We start from the raw sequence: 22,158 nt of genomic DNA, 5'->3' as shown, positions 1-22,158 counted from the left end.
ACAAATTGTAAGAAAATATAAACATAAAAGTGTTCTTGGCATACAATTTGTTGGAGAGGGCGTCTCTTAGTGGGGTTGGGGGAGAGGCGCAAAGGCAACCGCCTCAACTGTGACGAGGCGGACGGTGGCAGGAGATTCAAATTTCAAAGCAGTGGGACCGTCCAATGCGGCTCAGTTGTCTGAGTTCACATGGGATTCGTGGTTTCTGCACACACAGGATGGGTTCAATGTCCCCAACCATTTGGGATCGATTTCACGGATTCTACTCTGTAGAAAATAATATTCTTAGAAGACAGCATATGATATTTAAACCATTTACTGGTGAGAAAGAAAGAAAGGTGAGCGTCCATTAAAACCAGATGTTTCTCTTTTCCATACTAAATGCATTCGGACAGCTCAATCTGGTTGAAACATAATGCAGATGGATGCATGGGAAGTCCGATGAACTATTACCTTGCAAAGCTAATTTACATGACAAAACAGGAGAGGAGTGCACGACACTGGTGAGAGACTATAGCAGTTCTTGCACATCATCAGGAAGGGAAGGTGGTGAGGAGCAGCCAAATTTGCTGGGAACTGGGGTGTTCCTGCGTGATGCGCGCTTGGTCGGCACCAGTACATTCTCGACTTCTTTCTCTTCGTCGGTTGCGACACTGTCCTCGTCCTCCCCGTCTTTGAAGACTGGGTGTACATACGCATTCGATAAGTATGCTTTCAGGTCAAGATTGGGCTCCCTGGCACGTTCTAATGTATCCTTCATCATTGCTTCCTGGAAAAAGAAAAATAGGTACAAGAGAAATAAGATTCCATGCTTCTGAATTCTAATTAGAAAATCTGTAAGGAACAAAATTCTGCGGCAATATTATAACTTATATCGAGTTAAGAACATTCCTTGATAAGATTATGCGGAAAAGTGATATTTCAGAAACAATTATCCAATAAGGTGTAGATGTAGACATTTCATGCAGTAACTACGTTCCCATTTTTCTCACTTGCTTTGTGCTAACAATCAGAGATGCAATTTACACAAGAGACAACACCGAGTTTAATTAAAGACCATACACTTCAAGATTTCATTGGCAAAAATAAATAAAAAGGTCAACAATCAAGCATAGTTTGAAGGTTGATAAAATTTTGGATGAGAAGGAAATAAAACCATCCAGATATCCAAAAGCAGATACTATGCTTGATTGTAATCTTTTAATTTCCTCAAAAGCAGATACTAAAGAGTCAGTCATCAGATACTAATGAAGCACCCGGCTGTATAGTGATCAGGAGACAGAAAACAATGTGAAGTTTTAACATTGACTGTATATTGATGATTCAGAAAGGATCATAAATGTATGCAGGTGTATATTAGTGCAAGGAGGTTCATGCCCGTAATGTGCTGGTTCAATAAGAACATACATGCAACTAACTGTACTTCTCCTAGACAACCTTGGAATCATATATGGTGAGCCAACATGAGAACTGAATGTTATTATGACTTCCCATGAAAAAGAATGCAATATCCTGATAACAGTACTAATGAAGTACCCGACAACTATGGCAAATAGATAACATATGATCAGGAGACAGAAAGCAATGTGAAGCTTTAATGTTTCATCGATAACAGTGAAAAGCAAGCAGAATGTGTATCCACATTGACTGTATAGCGATGATTCAGAAAGGATCATAAATGCATGCAGGTGTATATTAGTGCAAGTAGGTTCATGCCCGTAATGTGCTGGTTCAATAAGAGCACACATGCAACTAACTGTACTTCTCCTAGACAAACTTGGAATCATATTTGGTGAGCCAACATGAGAATTGAATGTTATGATGACTTCTCATGAAATAGAATACAATATCCTGAACATTCACTAATACAGCTATGTTACCACTTACCAGAAAACTAATAATTTGATACTGTTTAACACATGATATTCTTTCTGATCCTGACTATGATCCATTAGATTAATCCGGAATCCCAATCATCTCTAGTGTGAGATAAGAGTAGTTTTTTTAATAATGTGAAGAACTTTGAACAGAAAATGATTTATATCCTCAAAACTAGAAGAATCTTCAGGTGCCAGCATTACCAGTATGTACTCCATGCCAAGGTTCGCAATACCATACCATACCGGTATTTCGATCTGGGCTCGGTACCGGTAGGGTACGGTATACCGAGCGGTACACCCAGGTGTGCCGAGTACTGTAGTACTGCTACAGTGCTACAGTGCTGCACTGTTACAGTGCTACAGTGCACTCGGACCGGTAACAGGTGGTCTGCGTACCGGCAACCGATCAGACCGATACGTACTGCCCGTACCAGGTGGTACAGTTCGGTACTGCAGACCCTGCTCCATGCTACTGTCAAATATGTTAAATGCGTTTTCGAATTTATCGGTTGAAATTGTGGACGTGTGTTCCTAAACTTGATTAAACATAATCAATTTTCTACTAGCACGTATGCTTTTGTTCAGAAATACACTTGAAATGGAAATCCAATGCATGCAGATTGTAGACATGATTTTACCCAAATTATAATACTTGACCGTAATAAAGACATTTTCTTTCCTTATTTTGTTCTTTTGTACCTAATTTTCTGGTTACTTCATAAACCAATTCCGTCTCACACAAGCACATGCATGTTATAGTCCCACATGCCTTTGTTTAGAAATGCACTTCAAGTATAAGAATCATATTGACATGACATACAAGGTCCATTTAATATCATGTTCTGTTGCGACTTCCAAGCATCTGTATGGCATGGGAAACCAGATACAGCTAGGTGGCACAGAGAATGCTGCCTAGATAAAATTTTTGATCAAAATGAAGGAAAGATACTGTGAATCAGCTGCATTATTTTTCATCCTCATTATATTATTGCTTCTAAATTCCTGATTGCTTCACCAAGTAGTTCCACATCTCAAAAAACAATATGCCTTTCTTTGTAAATGCGGTTGCAAGTCTAAAATACATGCTGACTCACTATAAGAGGACAATTCACATCATACTGGAATAGATAAACAATTATCAATAGAATAAGTTATATCTCCTCCACTTTCAGTTAGTAAATTTATTAAGAAGTACATCATTTTAAATTATAACTATAACCATGAATTTTAATCAATCATAGAGATCTTAAAAATGCATCAGTTACATACATAAAATATACAGCAAAAATTAATTCATCTAGTACAATTAAATAAAATATTGCAACAGAAGTTACCTGAATTGGATATTTAACAAAGGCAGATTCATAGCGATTCTTGCAAAACCTATGAAACCATATAGTCAATATAGGAAGGGCAATAAGGAATGGCGTTGAATCTGCAGCCTTCTTTGTACTTAAGAGTCCAAGTAGAAGAAGTTGGGATATAACCAGTGCACTGATAATGCGGCCATGAACATCTGGCCAAAATGCTGCTGCACTCTCATATTCTTGATTGTAGACATTTATAATCTAGATCATAAACAGTATATAAATCAGAAATAAAGATACTGGAGTTTTAAGATGCAAAATCACTGATTGACTAGATATACATATGCCACACTGATAAAAGTTGAATGAGCAAGTAAACTGGTGCAGAAGTCACAAATCAAATATGGAGACACATTCAAATTCATGTTTATTTTGGTGGTATATGCTTTTCACTAAATCTTTATAGGTATGTTAGCTCACCTAATTATTTGTTTCCCTCATCTTATGTTGTTTCAAACTTCTTTATCTTTTTCAACAAAGGCTGGGCCAATGCCTGTTAGTTCCGATTTCATTAAGTGTATGAAATAAAAATAACATGCTAAGGACTTCCTTGAGAAGACAACAATCATGACAGAAGTCAATTGATCAATTAGTAGAACTTCTACGAGTTTACTGCTCTTGAAAATAGCTACAGAAATATAGTTATATTTTTATTAAGATAAAAATGGGATGTTGGTAATGGATCTTAGGCAAGAATTGCATGAGCTTTTTTTGGCACTAAGGTCGGGTTAGAAAAGAAAAAGATGCTACAGCAGGAATATTACAAGGTGGTTAGAAAACAATATAAATTTAGAAGTTAAGCTTGACACATATGCACAAAGCCAGCAATTCTAATTCCATCCCAATCTGATTTCCGTATATGCATTGGTGATTTCTAGTGAGTTAAATTCTACTCTTTTGGACAACTTTTAGGAACATCACTTTATCCTTTAAGTTACATTTATTTTAGTGCTACCTACTCCTAACTTTGGTTCCATGAACATTAATCTATAACCCAAATATCTAATCAATCACAATAGCCTTTAGATTTTGGAGAATACTGTAAAGTGAATCAAACAATCATTTTGCAAAGCTAATAGACGCTAAGGTTGTAAACATCAGAAACTTCTATGATGCAGTAGTAGAAAAATAGCGCCAGGTACCGGCCAAAAGCAGCAGATCAAATTCAATCTGTTATAGACTAAACACTTAATGAGAAGACTTCCATGTCCAACAACCCCAGAAAAAAGCAGGTTTTCTCCTCAACGTAGATAAGACTAATTGCAGATCATGGTTTAGCATAATTCCTGTATGGCCTTGGTAGGGATTAATATTTTCCAGTTTGATAAACAACAGGGACATGCATGATTTTACCCAGTCTAGTATGGGCAGCCAATCAGGATGTGGATTATGTGATTCCGCCTGGTTTGATCCTCTATAAGTTGCACCACTCAATAAAAATATGTTATATGGTAAGCCTACTTCTCAATACTAATACCTTTTTCTTTATTTTTTGAGAGGTGTCATAGCTATCTTGAAATTTTCATTTTCATTTTTTTCTCTTCTCATTCTATCAGTCTCACTCTCCCCACCACCTTCACCTCCGCCCCCCTCACACTGACACCACCTCTACGGTTAGAACTTTGTTTGATCATTACCTACCAGCTTGTATAGGTTATCTTTCTCCTCCCCTCTTTTCTCTCATCTCTTTCCTTCTGTATATTCTTGTTTCATATGCATCATAAAATAAGTTGATAGACCATTGCCTAGCATTGCCTTAAAAGATAATCTATCATTGAAGTAGGATAATAACTTGATCAGAGTTGAGGAAAATAATTGTTCTCTCCAAGTATATGGGTCACAAAATTAGTTATCATAGTTTACAGTTGAATATGTAGAACAAATTCAATGAGGGTAAAACAGAAAAATAACTAGCATTACAGAACTTAGAACTCAACCATGAACTACAACATAATAAATAAGATATGCATGTAAAGTTGTTAAAACTAAGCCTTTCGTGAAATTATTGCAATTGCAAATGCATGATTAGTTTTGAAATTGCTCACCTGATGACGAAAAACAACATATGCCAGACCAAAAAATATTAGTATGAAAGGAAGTAAGAAGGGGGTGACGGTTGCATATACAAGGCCAAGTAAGAAATACAGCTGTATTTGAGGTTCAGATGTGGCAAACTCGATACTTCCTGGATCCATTGCCTCTTCTCTGTCCTTTTCGGTCTTTACCAAGAAAAAGTTTTTCAAGTGGTAGATTATTAATGGCTTCAACCTCAGAATCTCCCCAGCAATTCCAGCCCAACCATCAACCATGATATATGTAACGAAGAAGGTTGCTTTCATCGGAATAGATACACCTATTTTCTCTGGGATTCTGCGTAACCGGATCCATTTCAAAGCAGTTAGACTATAAAGGATTTAATGTCCAAAAAAAGATAAATACACAAGCTAGACCTGATGAATTATCATGAATACATGTACAGATTCTAAAAGTTAATTTTGCCAACCAAATTAATCTCAGGCACTTTCTGGATCACATTCAGTTTACATTTCTGAGGCACATCAACCATATGAGATCTGACAGTATAGTTCTCAGTAAAGAAAATAAGTACACAATCCATAAAAAAATATAATAGATAACTTATGAAGCCCTCTGCAATTCGCTGACCATCTACACACATAAAGAATATGAACACAATAACGTATTTTGGATAGAGAATATGCTTATGTAAAAGATCATTATAAACGATGAGTCAATTAATTAGGTTGTTGGTATATATGTCTAAGCTTATTAACGTGCAAATCAAATTGTAAATTCACATCAAAAGCATTGCCATTGTATAAACCTAAAAAAATTTAATTCCCACAAACTTTAGTGAGTTGGCTTTCAAATAAAGGCAAGTGCAGAACATACTCATTTGCTGACTGATGAATAAAAGTATTTAATTGCTCAAATGCTGTTCCAGCAATTATGCTCCCTAAGAACACATTAACTAGTAAAAATAGGTAGTATCTGGATGCAGATCTTCGCTGGAGAGCTGACAAGGATATAAATCCTTCAAACTTTGACATGATCATCAATATTGTAGGCAGCAATATAAGAAAGATCTTCAGAGCAATTCCAGGGAGAAAACCTTGGATGAATGACTTGATGACAGGTCTTTGCAATCATACAACAGCATATCAGCAGATGGGGGGGGAAAACCGATGGCAGAATAAACAAATTAAACAGAAATTACACAATATGTAACTTCATAACAGTAGAGTCCACAACCATATCTAAAATTTCATAAAACAACTAGAAGCAATATAAAAATGATGAGCAGACATCAGGCATAAAAAAGTGCAAGTATATTGGAGTCCATAAGTTTTGGTAAAATACAAGAAAAATCAGGTAGGAAAACAAGCACTGGTACCATACCAGCAAACTCAGATAAGAAAAACAACTGCTATGTGCCTGACCAGTATATACAAAATATTCCTTAAGCTCTTGGTGGTTTCCCCCCGAATGGTCCAGAATACCGACCATATAAGTTCCCTTGTAACTTATTTTCAGCTGATAGGATCTCTTTCACACAATATTGGCTCCTTAAATTATAACATCTCCTATATCATTATTACTCATGCCTATTGTTACAATAGAATTCTTGCAAATAATCTAACACTGACAGCCTAGGGTCTGAGCTAGTATCTTTTACATTTTGAAGCTGATTTACTTGTAATACTAACTTTTGCTAAAAGAAAATGTTTCACAGAGAAATTTTTGGCTTAATGTAATGTAAGCCCACACATAAAAAATTGTGGTTTAGGCACAATGGAGTCCAGAAATAAAGCTTACATGTTGAGATGTTCAGTAAACCTGTGAGATTTTTTCCATTTCTTATTTTCTTGAGAGGGAACGGTTACACCTCTCATCCAGTTTCATTTATGGCTCCACGTTAATCATAGATGCATGCAGGAAGGACATGCAGTTAAACCAAGGTATGCAATATCGTACCATACCGGTGTTTCGAGGTTAGCTCAGTATGGTACGGTACCATGTACCAAGCGCTACGCTAGGGTGTACCGAGCGGTACACCTAATTTAGGTGTAAAATAAAACCCTCCGAAAATATCTGAAAGTAAAAAAAAAAAGCTAGGATAAGGTTTTTAAGTTAGAAATAAATATAGTAATAACATAAGTTTAGCAAAATCAATGTAAATTAGGTAATAATAGTATCACATATCTTTTTCAGACTTTGAAGAATATCTTGTGCAACGTTCGTATTTCAGTCCATTACGGTTTGTCCTTATGTAAATATTGAAATATCAACAGAAAATCATTTAAATTGTTAGACTATTTTGTTACAATATAAACTCTAAAATTCAAATGAATTAAATAATCACATATGTAGATATACCTGATTGCTGATTCTGCCATCAAAACGAACGACAGGCCTCCACGGGTGATGGATCAGGGTCCTCGATCCTATACATCTGCATATCAATATGATATGTTTGTTGGACCCAATCATGAAATTGATCCCATGACATAGTGTATTGATACACCGTATGTCATTAATGCATCAATGTGGTGCTGATCGTAGGCTGATCGTCATGAATCATATTTGTCCGAAGCAGCTCTTGATGTATATATTGGTGAATGTCAGAGCTTCTACTTTTGCTACTGATCTGCTGCTCTGTATCATACTGTTGCTCAGAGAAGGATGACCAACTATCACTATACTGTTGTTGCCCATATGATTCTCTATAATATGATGGCTGTGAATACGATAAGCTTCTTTCTGTGTCTATATCATGTAGGCTTTGTCGCATCTGCTCAAATTCATCCACTGCCTTCCCCTTCCGCGCATAAACTTGACCAGTACCTTGTCGAGTTCCATGATCTGAATCTTGGGTGGCATGTGTAAAATCTTGGGTGGTATGTAATATCTAACCGTTACCGCCCGATATTACCCTGTATCGTCCGATACGGGGCGCTTTTAAACATTCCGCCCGATAACGGGCGGTCCGAGTATTGGTATACCGTCGGACCGGTACGTACCGTCCGAACCGGACAGTACCATTTGAAATTGCATACCTTGAGTTAAACCTTGATTACTTTTTGTAATACAGCAGCAGAAACTACTAAGCATTTCTTCTGTCAATGTGCTTACACAAACTTGAATGGAGATGCACTATATCATGGCCTTACTGAAATGCCACCAGTCTCCATATGCCTTCTCTTCCGAAGGAATGGTCTGCTCACATAAATGAGCAGCAGAAGAGACAGATGACACAACAATATGTGATGGGAACGCAAGATAATGGGAAAGAACTAGAAAATAGGATCTCCAAGGTGAGTCACAACCCAAAACTTATTACATCTCCCAGAAGCTTTTCCTTTGTTTTTCATCTTTTTCTGATACAATCCTGAACCTTCTTTTGTCTGTTTTTATTTTGTATTCCTAAATAGAGCTTTTCATAAATCATGAATGACTGAAGTGTCCAATCCTTTTTTTCCAGAAAAAGTTGGAAGTTTTATTTCCACCCTAATAAAGTTACAACTACCAAAGTTTGCAATACCACATCATTACAGTTCAGTACATGTGATGTTCATCGGTCTGACTAGCAACTGATACATAGAGCATAGTAAACCAGGCCATACATCTAGTACTGCACCTGTACCTAGCGGCACAGGGCTTGTACTGCCAAATACACTTTAAGACAGGGCTGGTACCAATTGGTACAGGACCAGTACCACCCGGCAAAATGTGGTACAGGCTCTTACCAGATAGTCTCTTTTTTTCAGTTTTCTTAGACTTTTTACAAAACTTGGCATGCACTAACATACCAACACTCGGTGTGAGTCCTAACTGATACAGTATCAGCACACAAAATTGTGTAACTTGACAAATACCACAAATAGCCCTTAGATCATTGGAATTGCTCATGCACACCCTCTTAGAATTCATAGGACATTATTCATGCACACCCGGCACAGGGCTTGTACTGCCAAACACACTTAAGACAGGGCTGGTACCAATTGGTACAGGACCAGTACCACCCGGCAAAATGTGGTACAGGCTCTGACCAGATAGTCTCTTTTTTTCAGTTTTCTTAGACTTTTTACAAAACTTGGCATGCACTAACATACCAACACTCGGTGTGAGTCCTAACTGATACAGTATCAGCACACAAAATTGTGTAACTTGACAAATACCACAAATAGCCCTTGGATCATTGGAATTGCTCATGCACACCCTCTTAGAATTGATAGGACATTATTCAATGCATGAAATAATATCATACACATATTAATGTGATAGCATTTAGCTTAGAGGTGTCTTTAGCTCATTCTGTGTGCAGTGCCACTTGCCTCCAATACCCATCTGCTCAACTTAGAGGTATGTTTAGCTAATCACTTTGATGACCCAACCCAGCTATGAAACAAAATACTGTAGCTTCTAGCTAGCATGGATATGAAACACAAAAGTTAACCTTAGTATACATAATAATAACTGCTGATAATTTGGCTTGAGAATTTTGGCTGCATTGGCATCCAAGTATGAGTTATTGTGCTTATAGGTCACCTAAGTCATGATGCTTTAGCTTTCTTCAAAATTATTCGATCATCATTTTTTTCTAAATGATTTATAAATCGATGGAAGTCACAGCAAAATATGTCATAAACCATGCTTGTTATTGCTTTTAAAACATGTCATGAAAAGATTTGTCTTATCAACTTCTGCACTATGTCTATAACTTTTTGGAATGATATGATCCCACACTGTCTAGTTAACATATGCCCCTGTATTGGTTGGCACAAACTAAAATTTGATCTAACCATACTTTTTGCACCAGCCCATTTCAGGTGGTCCAGTGCGGTCATATTAAAAAAGAAAAAAAAAAACTTAAAACCAGGGATCCCCTTCAGATACGCCTTACTATAATTGCTCAACCCTATGCTCTTTTAAAGCAGACCAAGGCCATGTAAAGATTTGTTCCTCCCTTAAACCTTATGGCTTACACAGTACTAAACATCTTCATCATATGGAAGGCAAAGTGCATGTCTAAAGTCGTACATCTCATAGCATATTTGTCATCCTCATGTGCTTGTAGTGGTTCATAAAGACTTCAGAGAAAGGAGTTATAACAACACTGAAGGGGCAACAATCTGGATACAAGTAAGCTATACAATAAGATGTTAAATTTGCAATGAATCGAAATTATATTAAAGATAATTTCAAAATAATGAAATACAGTTGCCAATGATATAAGTACCATGGAACCTTTAAGTTAAACAGTGAAGTATACTTACACTTCAATTAAGGGCTTCAAAAATGGAACCGCCTTCTCAATTCCCTCAATATTTGCCAGAGACTGTACAAATGTTATTGGAATCATAAAGAAGAAGGTAAGAAAGAAGAAGGCAACTGCCACAATCAACCGTCTTATTGTAATGGAAACGAAGGGAATCGCTAGATTCTGCCAATATACATCACGAGGTTCTGGAGCCCACTCAGTCAACCACAAGGTGGGGTTTCTACTTTGCTGTGTTTGCGCACAAACTGCTGCCCCCCATCGTGTTCGAAAAGAAACAAAAGCAGCTGGCATAATAAACTTAGGGTTTTTTATTATCTTTTCACGTTCTGCAGCTTCCTGAAAATGTAATTGACAAAAGAACAGGAAACTAAATTAAGTAAGAAACAAAAAGGAAGCTTTCCTAACTGTACATTTACAAAGTAGAATCTAACACTAAGGAACCCTTTTATAGTACAATCTACTGATCTAGCATTAGGGAACACTTTCTTAGGGTTTAGACCATTTTTAAGCTGTTAATTTTAGAAGTCAACAAACATCTAAATCAAACTCCTTCCCCAATATCCATAACATGAATATACAAAGAACACCTAAAAGATTAATCAATTCCAAATCCTAAACTACACATGAAATAGTATCAGCATGATAAAGTGTTAATAGGATATAGAATCGTAAAAAAACATTTGTGATGTCTAATCAATAAGATATATATATATATATATATATATATATATATATATATATATATATAATTGATTTGATTCTTTGAGAATGGCATATGAAGACAGTTAATCACCATTATTAAAAGATAACATCAAGCTTTCTACCTCATTTTTGGGAAAGTTTCAACTTCAAATTCAGAGTGACAATTTTTTCCAGGGAAATCAATTATCAACATATTAGAGATTTATATAGAGTTTGATAGACTATAATGATTTGTTTTGGTACGTTGGTTACACACAATTACATAAACTGGCAAGTCAGAAAAAACCAAGATAGCATAAATGTATTAAATTAGAATATATGAAGCATGAATATGCTTCTTGCTTCTATATTGTAATTGTGTCAAACACTGATTCTTGTCAGACACCGCCCAACATGTCAGATACTTAAAAGTTAAAACCAATTCAATATCTGCATCATCTACATGTGATACATTTATATTTAGTATTGTTGTAGGACACATCATCCAAGGCCTCATGACATTATGTATGCAACTTAATTTTTGAATTATTCTCGCTGAGTATCTAATTGATATTTTTCATATGAAATTGGTGAATGGTTCATATGTAATTTTTATTAATGCTAATCATAAATTGTACAAAATAAGTTCTCACAAATAAAACTATTACTAGAATATTTAAACTACATAATTACTAATTTCCATGTCTATGGCATGCCATGTCGTGTTTTTTCTAATAAATTGTAGTATCGACATGTCTGGTTGTATGTTGCTTGACAGATTATTGAATTAATCTAATGATTATTCTGGAGACAAAGTGACCACAGGTAGTTACATAATTCTATATCTACTCTCTCTGTGCAGCAGGTGCAGTAGCAGCACAGCAGTGACAAACGGTACGGTGACAATGGTAGAGGTGAGTACCACATATTGTCTGATGCATTTTGTGGTATGTAGCGTATGTCAACACACAGACAAGGGCCTCAACATGCATATCAAAAAACACTGGACCACATATTGTCTGATGCATTTTGTGGTATGTAGCGTATGTCAACACACAGACAAGGGCCTCAACATGCATATCAAAAAACACTGGACCAGAGGCACCAACAAAGAGAAGTATATGGAGCTATGGAAAGGTGAGCAATCATGATAAAAAAAATGAACTAGTACTAAATGCAAATTAATTCGAGACAATGTCCATTTAATTGTCAACAAATAAATATTGAACTTGAATAAAATTTCTGTATCATATCTCAACTTAAGTATGGAAATCAACCAGTTCCAGGGAAGTGAGATGCAAGCAACCAGATAATTCAAAACTATGCAAGTTTGTATTATTTCATTAACTAAAATGAGAAAAATAATTAGTGATAAATAAGCATACCATTTGTTAACCACAGATTCGGCATCATATAATTAATTTTAGACTTCAAATTCCAAATATCAGTACTTACTTCTTCAGAGAGTTTATCAACCTTAGATGTGTACAAATCAATTGCGTCCACCTTGTCACCACACAGTCCCAGAAAACCAGTCTGTTAACAACAAAATACAAACTCATTAGTCATTACTCGACCAGAGGATAGATAAAATAAGAACAATTAAAAAGAACATATTATAGAAAAAGAATGTCATTATCTTTCTAGATAACCTTTCGAGTAGGTCTTTTTGATGGATTGCGATCAAATTTTAATTGGTAGTAGTCAAGCCAGTTCTCCATCTGTTTCTTCTCTTCAACCAGCTTAGCAAGAGTGTTAGCATTATACACAACCTAAACAGCATGTAAAAATCAGTTACAAATATTTCGAAAAAATATTTAATGATATAAGAGTTACATATAGTTCTCTAAGACAATAATATTGTAAAATGTATCCAAAGTAGTTTCTCTTTTGAAAATAATTTCATCCTAGCACTTCTTAGTGTTTACACTCTACAATACACTGACTGATTTTAATTTCTAATCTACATCATGAACCAAATATGAACATTCACTATTTTTAAGTGCCACATTCTTGTTGGAATGATATACTTTTAGGGGAATAACATAAATTCCCAATCAAGTGTCAAAAACTTACACAGGTTCACATGAATCATTAGTATATCATCATTCATATATGCAATCTTCCCTGACTTGCAAGACCCTTTATTTTCCTTTTTCAGAGACAAAGGACAGGCATTACAGCTATTCAACTCATTTCATTAAGCAAATGAAGGAGATTAAAGGAAAGATATGAAGAATAACAAAAGCCAAAAGAGATGAAGCTACATTAGGAAAAAGGAATATGCAGATCTCTGGAAAAGGAAAATAAGAGTTAGAATTAAACAAACCTTTATGTGCAACAAAAACTCTCAGAGTGAAATAACATTAAAAAAAGTTTAATCTTCCCTTCTAAAGAAAAAGATTATCTACTCCTTTCCAGTATCTTTTCCCCAGAAAAACATGCAAAATAGGTATGTGTCGCATGTCAAGCCCATAAGTAAAACATGTATAGATACATGCCCAGCATATGCACAAGGTTAGCAGTAATATGCATGCAGCAATTAAAGACTTGTGGTTGAAGATAATAATCGATAATAAATGAATCACAACTGAAGCGTATACCTAACTGCTTCTAAATTGGATTTACAACTGCAACTCTAAGGACTGGTAATATGACACCATTCTGTTATATATATCTTAAAGCATCATAACGATGCATATTTTGCTATTATAAAAGTTGTATAAACAGCACCTAAATGGCACTAGAAAAATAATCAATGACATTATTTAAAGCTATATCCTTCATAATGATGATGCTATGCTAGTGCACATCCACAATTACTGAAGTAATCAATGACAAAATAAATACCTGATGAGTTAAATAGTTATCCCGATGATTAACAAGGAAAAAATGTTCAACGAGCTCGCTTACTGACTCATCAGGATCAGGTGGCACATTTCGGACGATGACCTGAAGAGAATGTATCATGAGCAAATTTCCAAACAAGAAAATAAAACTAGGCACCCATAGAATTCAATACAATGAAAATCATCAGTTTATAGGGTACCAACAGAATCAATCTCATAAAAACATATAGTTTCATTTGATGTTAGTAACCACCATCCTATCAGATATTGATGCTTTCACATGACCATACATAGGCCAAGTTCATGTACAGATATGTATCCTCGTGCATCTAGATTGTAAACTGTCCTGTGTGCATAAACTGCAAAATTAAACAATAGCACAAACCCATATAGCATTCACTAGATTAAATTCATCACCATCCCAAATTAAGATATTAGTGTAGCAGGTCTGGCATTTATATGATGAACATGGAAATTAAATTAACTGATGTGTTCATTATCTCTAACTCCATGATGTGTTCTTATCTCTAGCTCCATACCAATTTAGCATTCACAACACTATGATACCAACGACCAATCACAACAAGTATGATGCATTCATTCAATAGCTTATCATTAGCGTGCTAGAAAAATCTTGTGGCAAAAGCCTGCTGATTTTAATGAGACATTAGACTAGTTTTTAGAAAGTCCTTATTTGAGGTCAAAAAATTCAGATAATAAAGGTTCCCTTAAATCTCTCCTGAAAGCACAGGTTTGGAGTTACACCCAGGATTGATCAACTACAATGAAATCGACTCATTTGCATGATATGAATTAGCTTATAAAATCACTTACAGTAATTCTGGGTTTTGGGTGATCATGCCTGCTCAAGAGTTTAGTTTCAGTTTCAGCAGAACCAACAGAAGCAATACCACCTCCTTTTGAAACTGATATTTTGCTATCATTCTGAGGTTTTATCCCAAGCAAATTCTTTTTAATTTTTTCTGTGGATAATACTTTAAAAGAATATAAACATACTAAGCAATTATAGAGGAAACCAAATAAGAGAGAATACATTATTGAGGATAGCTAAAAAATAAAAGCTAATTATGCTTAAATGCTTTTGGATCACACTAAGTTTTAAAGTTCTAGATATTATGATTTTTATAAAAGGTGTCATAAACAACTAAATACAAATCATCAATTATCCATCACTAAGTATTCTAATATCCGATGGACTAATACAGAGTGATGCATAATATAAGAAGTAACATCAGAGGTATCCAGTTGCATGCTTAGGTGCCAGAATACCGTATCCATGATATAATATAATAAACTAGCAATCTCCTTCTTGGTTAAAAGAAAAAATGGAGTTAATGTCATTAAAAAAGCAGTGACAAGAAAATTTGTAATAGAAGTATAAGCACTATAGATAAAGAATTTTAAAGTCCGGATTAACTATTTAATTTTGAAATGACAAAAATAATTCTCTTGCCAAGTACTACTTTTACTTCATTTGACATCGACAATACAGAACCATTCACGAAAGGAATGAGACAATCTACACAAACAGTGTAAATATCGTTGTGTCAAATCAAGCAAAGTGAAGAACTGAATCTTTCAGCAACCACAATTGAGAACTGCAAAACTAGAAATGAGAACTGCAAAACTAGAAATGATTAACACAAAAAGCACTATAGGGTTTTCCCATTTATTACAACTAAAATGTCAAAAGAGAAAAAATTATAATTTACTTTAAATTCAAAAGTGAATCTCAAAACTTGAGGGAATTGTTATAGGTGGTATGCTAACAATTTCAGAATATCTCAAATGAGCTTACGGTGAACTGATCAGGACGGCGTTTCACTGTTGCCAGAAAATGTAACCTCATTGATGCAATTGTTCCATACTCCTTACGCAACACATAACATGTCCAAAAGGTAAAGACATATGCCATAACCAAATGGGCCCAAAACCTGTGACAAATACAAGCACATTATAGGCAAGGATATAAGAACCCAGAGGGCGGAAAACAACAGAACTGACAGTTACCAATCATTGCCCAAATCTGTGGTACATGCTTCAAGAAATGAAAAGATATACACATGTTCAATGCTTTCCAAAAAACAAAATTGAGCCAATAGCAAAAAGGATCAAACTGAGAGAAGCTAAACCTGTTAAACAACCATTTATAAACCTTTTTATCATAGTACTTCCTTCATATCATTGTGATTATTGATATATTAAATACAAATTTTATTTGCTTATATCCAGCATTAGATGTAGAGAATGACATACTTTTAAACAGCAGTCAGATGCAGAACAAGCACATGCCAGGAAATCGAATTGGCAACAAGTATGTTGATGAAATTCTAACTTCACCTCTGTGATCGTTCTGGAACATTTGATATGGATAGCTTGTCTATATCACTGTACTGTAAGTTGTTTGAATCATTTAGAGTGCCATTAGTCCAGTTCACAGGTACAAGAACCGAGAATGCCAGTATGGTGATGGGAATAAATATTTTAAGCCTGCAAGTCAAAAGGAAAAAACAACAGATGATTATTATAAGGTTTACACAGAACAACTACAGAAACTGAAAGTTTGAAACATAGAAAAGAAAACAGTGAATTTCCATTCCATTTGGTATGTGGCTGCATATGCAGCTTTCTTTTTCCTCCTAATACTATAAATGTGTCATGAGTATAAATATTTCTTTTGACAAATATTTGCACATTTCTCTTCATAGAGACATAGAGTAAGCTCTTAAATGAGTACAAACAGCATTTGATACATTCTTTGCCTGACACTGGCTCATTCTTATAACTTAATTAGTGATATGTTTCTCAGTAGTCCTGCCATCATAATATTTGAATATTTAAATGTGAGCCACAAATGTGTTCATACATTGCCACGCACAAGCATCCTCAACCAAGATATCATGCAGACATGCCAACATTTCAGAGCATTTTTATTCTTACCCTTCCTCGAAAAATGGACCTCTTAAGCCTAATGGTAACTAAAGAAAATGGACATAATTATGAAAGTTTGAAAAAAAAAATGGTAACTTCTCTCAATGAAATGAGTTGGATATACTTGGCCTTTTTTTTGAGAAAAAAGATGTAGAACTTCAACAATATGTATTCTAGATCATGGATTGAAATATTGTATTGTACCGGAGTTTCAACATTTGCTCGGTACGGTACGATACTGTATACCGATCGGTATACCACTCGGTATATATATATATATATATATATATATATATATATATAAGGCGACATCACGAAAAAAGGCAACGTCACCAAGGCGACACGACGTCGCCTTTTATAATATATATATATATACATACATATATACATATATATACATACATATACATACATATATACATACATATACATACATATACATACATATATACATACATATACATACATATATACATACATATATACATACATATATACATACATATACATACATATATATATATATATATATATATTCCGTTCGGTAACGGGCGGTCCATGTACTGATTAGTTGACGGACTGGTACGTACGGGCGATATTATTCGAAACTGCATGCTTTGTTCTAGATAACTTCTTTGAGGACTTGCATAACACGTGTCTCAAGTCATGCCATAACAATCATGTGCCTTAATTGAAGTGAGGCACATAATGACCTTATTGCATCTCACACCTAGGCCACCTTAAGTTGCAGTTAATTTTTTGTAATTTTTGCCTACAACTTCAAAATGAAAAGGCAAATCTATTAAGAGAACCATGCAAGAAACTATATGAGATTCCTGAACATGAGGGGCATACATGCCCTCTTCATTTAAGAATTTGCATATGCAAAAATATGTACATATGAAGGAAATGAGGATATTTTCCTAGATTGATTTTTGAAGCTTCAGTTTTTCTATCCACCTATTTAGATGATAAACTAAAGCAGATGATCAAGCTCAATTTGATAAATAATACTTCCATAATTCCATCTTCATAACATTTGATTGTTCTTTCCGTGTGTCACCTGGTCAAGTGTTGCATTATCTTATCATATGTGACTAAAAGTTCAAAGAAGTAAAATTCCCTCAATTAGCGATGTGACATAAATGAAAAGCAACAAGCTAAATGATGAACAAATATATGAACACAATTCTGAAAATAAGTAGCATACCCAATCAAGTATATCCGCAAGAAAACAGCAGAATCAAGTCCAGCATGGTCTATTAGCTCTGGTTCAGGCATTTTGAGGGCAGCCGGCATCCATTCCAGAAATTTCAAGTATGACCTCAGATTTAAATTGACAAACTTTTGTACAAATGTCCCGGAACGGGTTGGACTGCTTCTTATACCTTTAAGATACCACTTTGAAAAGTAAACCCTGTCATTTATTGGTTGGAGCCTTAAAACAGCAAATGCCACGAGGAAAGCTAAGGCACTCAGAAAGTTAATGGCTGCTGAAAGTCCAATATCACTAATTGAAGCCATAGCTGCCTCCTACAAGACTGATTTCCCTGTAAATGTGCACCATTTAAACACACATCAAAGGAAGAAAATTGCATGACCCAACGAAAAAGCATGAATGGGATTTGAAGAAAGCACTTAAATCACAGAAAAAAAAATCAAATGATCAGGTGGAATAAGCTAAGAACTATTCTGTTGTTTTTCTACATCTAAAGAACGAACAACCTTTATTATATTTAATATAAAAGCTGAATTTCTAACAAAAGACAAACTAAGTTTGAAAGAGTTAGAACAGCCTGATTCTGCTTGTAACTGATATTATCAAGGAAACAATTTGTATTTTGGATTAGATAGAGAACCATATAATCAGCTGGAAGTGAGGAATATTTGCATCATGCAATCCACAAAGCATCTGGAGAAAAAGAAAGAGAACCTAAAATGCAGCGGATTACATATGCAAGAAATTTTGTAGCAGGAACAGAAAACACATAAAAAAAGTAAGGAGAGCTAAATGTGAAAACTGGCTTGACCAATGCAACTAATGCTTAGTGTCGAATTCGTGCAAGACAAGTTCGTTGTGTAATCTCATCTTGCAAGAAAGCATACATCAATATCTTTCACCTCACATTATAGTACTTTGATAAAATAAACCTACAATATTCAGAATCATATGGAGGTCTTCAAAGATCCCATTGTATGCTACTTACGAAATATTCGTCTAATGATCCAAACATTCTGCGCTAGGAAGCGGGCGCAGGTGGCGCTCCCAAACACTTCACTAGACGCAGAAGGAAATCTACCATACCAAGCAAGATCACCAAGAAAACAAACATATGTAATCAAGAAACACTCTGCCTTTTCTCCTTCTTTCCTCAGTTCTGACAAGAGAAACAAAAAGGAAATCTTTCTCTCTCTCACATCGACATCGCAACAAAGCACAAGAAAACAAGGCCGCCTACCGAGAGCCCAACGAGATACAAGGATTCCTCTTATCCCCTTCCAATACAACCCCGATCTCGCCTTCTCCGACCACAAATCATCCTTCGACGACAATGGATCGCGAGAACTCCATATCCTCAGAGCATCGAGAAGCAAGGAGAGAGCGAGAACAGCAGGAGGGGAGTCGAAATCCTCTGCGAGTTTGGGAAAGCGAAGATAGCAGCAGAGGGGGCCGAGGAGAGAGTGCCAGAGAGGAGTTGGTGGCAACGAGGATCAGTAACTGAAACGAGGGAGCGCTTTAACGACGCCGTCAAGGAGTGTGGGAACGCCACTTTCCACAGAATGAACCGTCAAGGAGCCGTTAGGATCATTAATTATTGATATTATTAGTAGATTCAATTAACACAGTCAACAGTTACTTTTTCGTAATACTAATAATAATTGCAGATGGTGCCATCTGCTTTGTTTATTGGATCCGCAATATCCGAGCCACAACCTTCCCACCCAACCTTCGACTTCGATGTCGGCACCGATGATGTGATCTCCAAACCAAGCGTTGTCGGTAAAGAGATAAATGATGGGTTTCTTTTATATATATATATATATATATATATATATATATATATATATATATATATATATATATATATATTAGCATTAAAAATCAGATAAAAATATGATTAGTATCTAAGGTGGATAAGAGATGTAAAGCATGATTTTTTTTTGAAAAAATTAAATTTCATAGTTCTATAATTACAAGGTGAGGAGGAAAGAAAAATAATAATAAGTATTTGTAAGATTTTATCTAATAGATCTAAAGAGGTCCATACAAAAAATAACCTTTTAGGTCATTGTGTTTGATTATCTTTATATAGCAAAAGATCTAAATTTTTTGTAGATAAAAAATATCGAACCACATAAATCTTATGTCGATTTTCTAAAAGTTCCTTTGTGAAGTATCCTAAATTTCACGGTTTACAAGATAATATATATTAATTTTAGAGGATAAATATAAAAATCTAGAACTAGAGAACACATAAGAATTAGTAGCATTTGAGGATAATAATATATATTAATTTTTCATGCTAATTCATATACATAATTGTTCCAAACCAAAGATAAAGAAAAACATCACCAAGATGTTTTGATCATAGGCATTGATTGGTACTACAATTTTGGCAAAATGATAGCCATATCCATTAGTTGATCCCAATTATCCACACCATATATATAATTTTATGCTTGCTTGTTTTAGCAATGGAACATTTTCCACTTTTGGTCCTTATCAACAAGGCTGTGCACTTTGTCCTAATTGTTATTGTTATTGTATGAAAACTCTTGTCATATTATCATATGAACCCTTTTAATAGTGGATGACACAAAAACAACTTTGAATAGAATTAAAAGAACATGACAAAAATTCAAGTGTAATAGATATCCTCTTATAGTTCACAAAAATTCAAAAATTCAAAAAAAAACTCATCCCCACAAAATTTGATCTTATCTTTGTATAATATTTTCAAAGTTCAGAAAATAAAATTTTAAAATCCTGATGAATGGATATGATACACTATCACCAAACTAATATTTTAAATATAATATAAAATATTTTACTACTTATAAAAAAATCCTAAAAATGATGGATATATTTATCTGTTGAGATGGATATGTAAAGTTATAAAAAAAAAAAAAAATTTAAAGATTTTATACTTTTATTATTGTGATATATTATTTGTCCATAAAAAAAAAATACACATTAATCCACATCTTATCTTGTGTTTGCTGAACCTAAACGAACTACTAGTGAGAAGGAAAGCCTTTGCTACGTGTCTTTGCCAGTTTGAACGTCCTAATCGTCGTTCTTAGCAGTATAGAAACGTTTACTAGTCATGGCAATGGAAGCACTCTCCATCTCAATAAAGGAGCTGAGAGAGAGAGAGAGAAAGAGAGAGAGAGAGAGAGAGCAGCGGCAGAAGAAGAAAACTGATATACCTTTCAGTTCAGACTGTCGGCAGGGGCCGTGAAAAACGAGTGAAGGCCGCGTGTGCACGTCAACTTTTTCTCGCTGCTTCCGGTATCTCTCTCTCTCTCTCTCTCTCTCTCTCTCCGTCGATCTCTATCACCGTCGCTGCTACCAGAACAGTGCCTCCCTTTGTCCTGGGACTCGAACTCTGTGGCTGCGGTGCGCTGGAGGCCCGGGGGGTCGATGAACAGCGACTACACGACGCTTCCGCTGTTTCTCTTATTCTCTCCCTCTCTCCATCGCTGCTGTCGTTCCGTACGTCCGATGGAGTCGGGTTCGGCCGGCCGCGGTGGGCTGGTCGCAGTCGGGAGGTTGACGACGAGCGACGGGGAGCCGCCGTTAGGGAATCGGAGGCGCGGCGTTTATGGCTAGGGCGAGAGCGACGTGGTCCCCATCCATTCGTGGGTCCCACAATGGCGGTTCATTTACGACCGCTTATAATTTCTCTTTAAATCACTTGGATAATTCTGATATATTAATTTATCGTTGTTTTTCTCCCGTTAGTGTCCATAAAATGGACATAACAGAATAAATAAAAAAATAAATAAAAGAAAAACTCATATCCTTCTTATTAATAATACCTACGAAGGGCTTATTTAGTAAGTTTAGCTGATGACTTATCGAAAAGTCTAAGCTTGAATACTGCACCCTTCGAACGACAAAAATA

The 22,158-nt window shown here is 35.4% G+C and overlaps 1 protein-coding gene across 3 annotated transcripts; it reads right to left on the bottom strand.

Annotated features, from left to right (window-relative positions):
• Positions 1-252: 252 nt before the first annotated feature.
• LOC135623471 (calcium permeable stress-gated cation channel 1-like) lies at positions 253-21,818 on the bottom strand. Of its 3 annotated transcripts, XR_010491407.1 has the most exons (13): positions 21,461-21,817; positions 18,240-18,579; positions 16,439-16,588; positions 15,897-16,032; positions 14,079-14,180; positions 12,881-13,000; positions 12,684-12,764; positions 10,543-10,883; positions 6,158-6,403; positions 5,293-5,617; positions 3,215-3,448; positions 454-769; positions 253-267 (listed from the first exon to the last, which is right to left on the bottom strand). XR_010491407.1 is itself a non-coding variant. In XM_065126480.1 (12 exons), exons 2-12 carry the CDS (start codon positions 18,551-18,553, stop codon positions 512-514), a joined length of 2,307 nt encoding a protein of 768 aa, XP_064982552.1. In that variant the 5' UTR covers positions 18,554-18,579; positions 21,461-21,817; the 3' UTR covers positions 301-511. The 3 variants fall into 3 exon arrangements, 2 of the variants coding, with proteins under 2 accessions (XP_064982552.1, XP_064982553.1); XM_065126480.1 differs by lacking the exon at positions 253-267 and having other exon boundaries at positions 301-769; XM_065126481.1 differs by lacking the exons at positions 253-267; positions 6,158-6,403 and having other exon boundaries at positions 301-769; positions 21,461-21,818.
• Positions 21,819-22,158: the final 340 nt, after the last annotated feature.

Source organism: Musa acuminata, chromosome BXJ2-9, assembly GCF_036884655.1.
Source record: "Musa acuminata AAA Group cultivar baxijiao chromosome BXJ2-9, Cavendish_Baxijiao_AAA, whole genome shotgun sequence".
Taxonomy (NCBI): Eukaryota; Viridiplantae; Streptophyta; class Magnoliopsida; order Zingiberales; family Musaceae; genus Musa; species Musa acuminata.
This window is presented reverse-complemented; position numbering and strand designations above follow the sequence as displayed.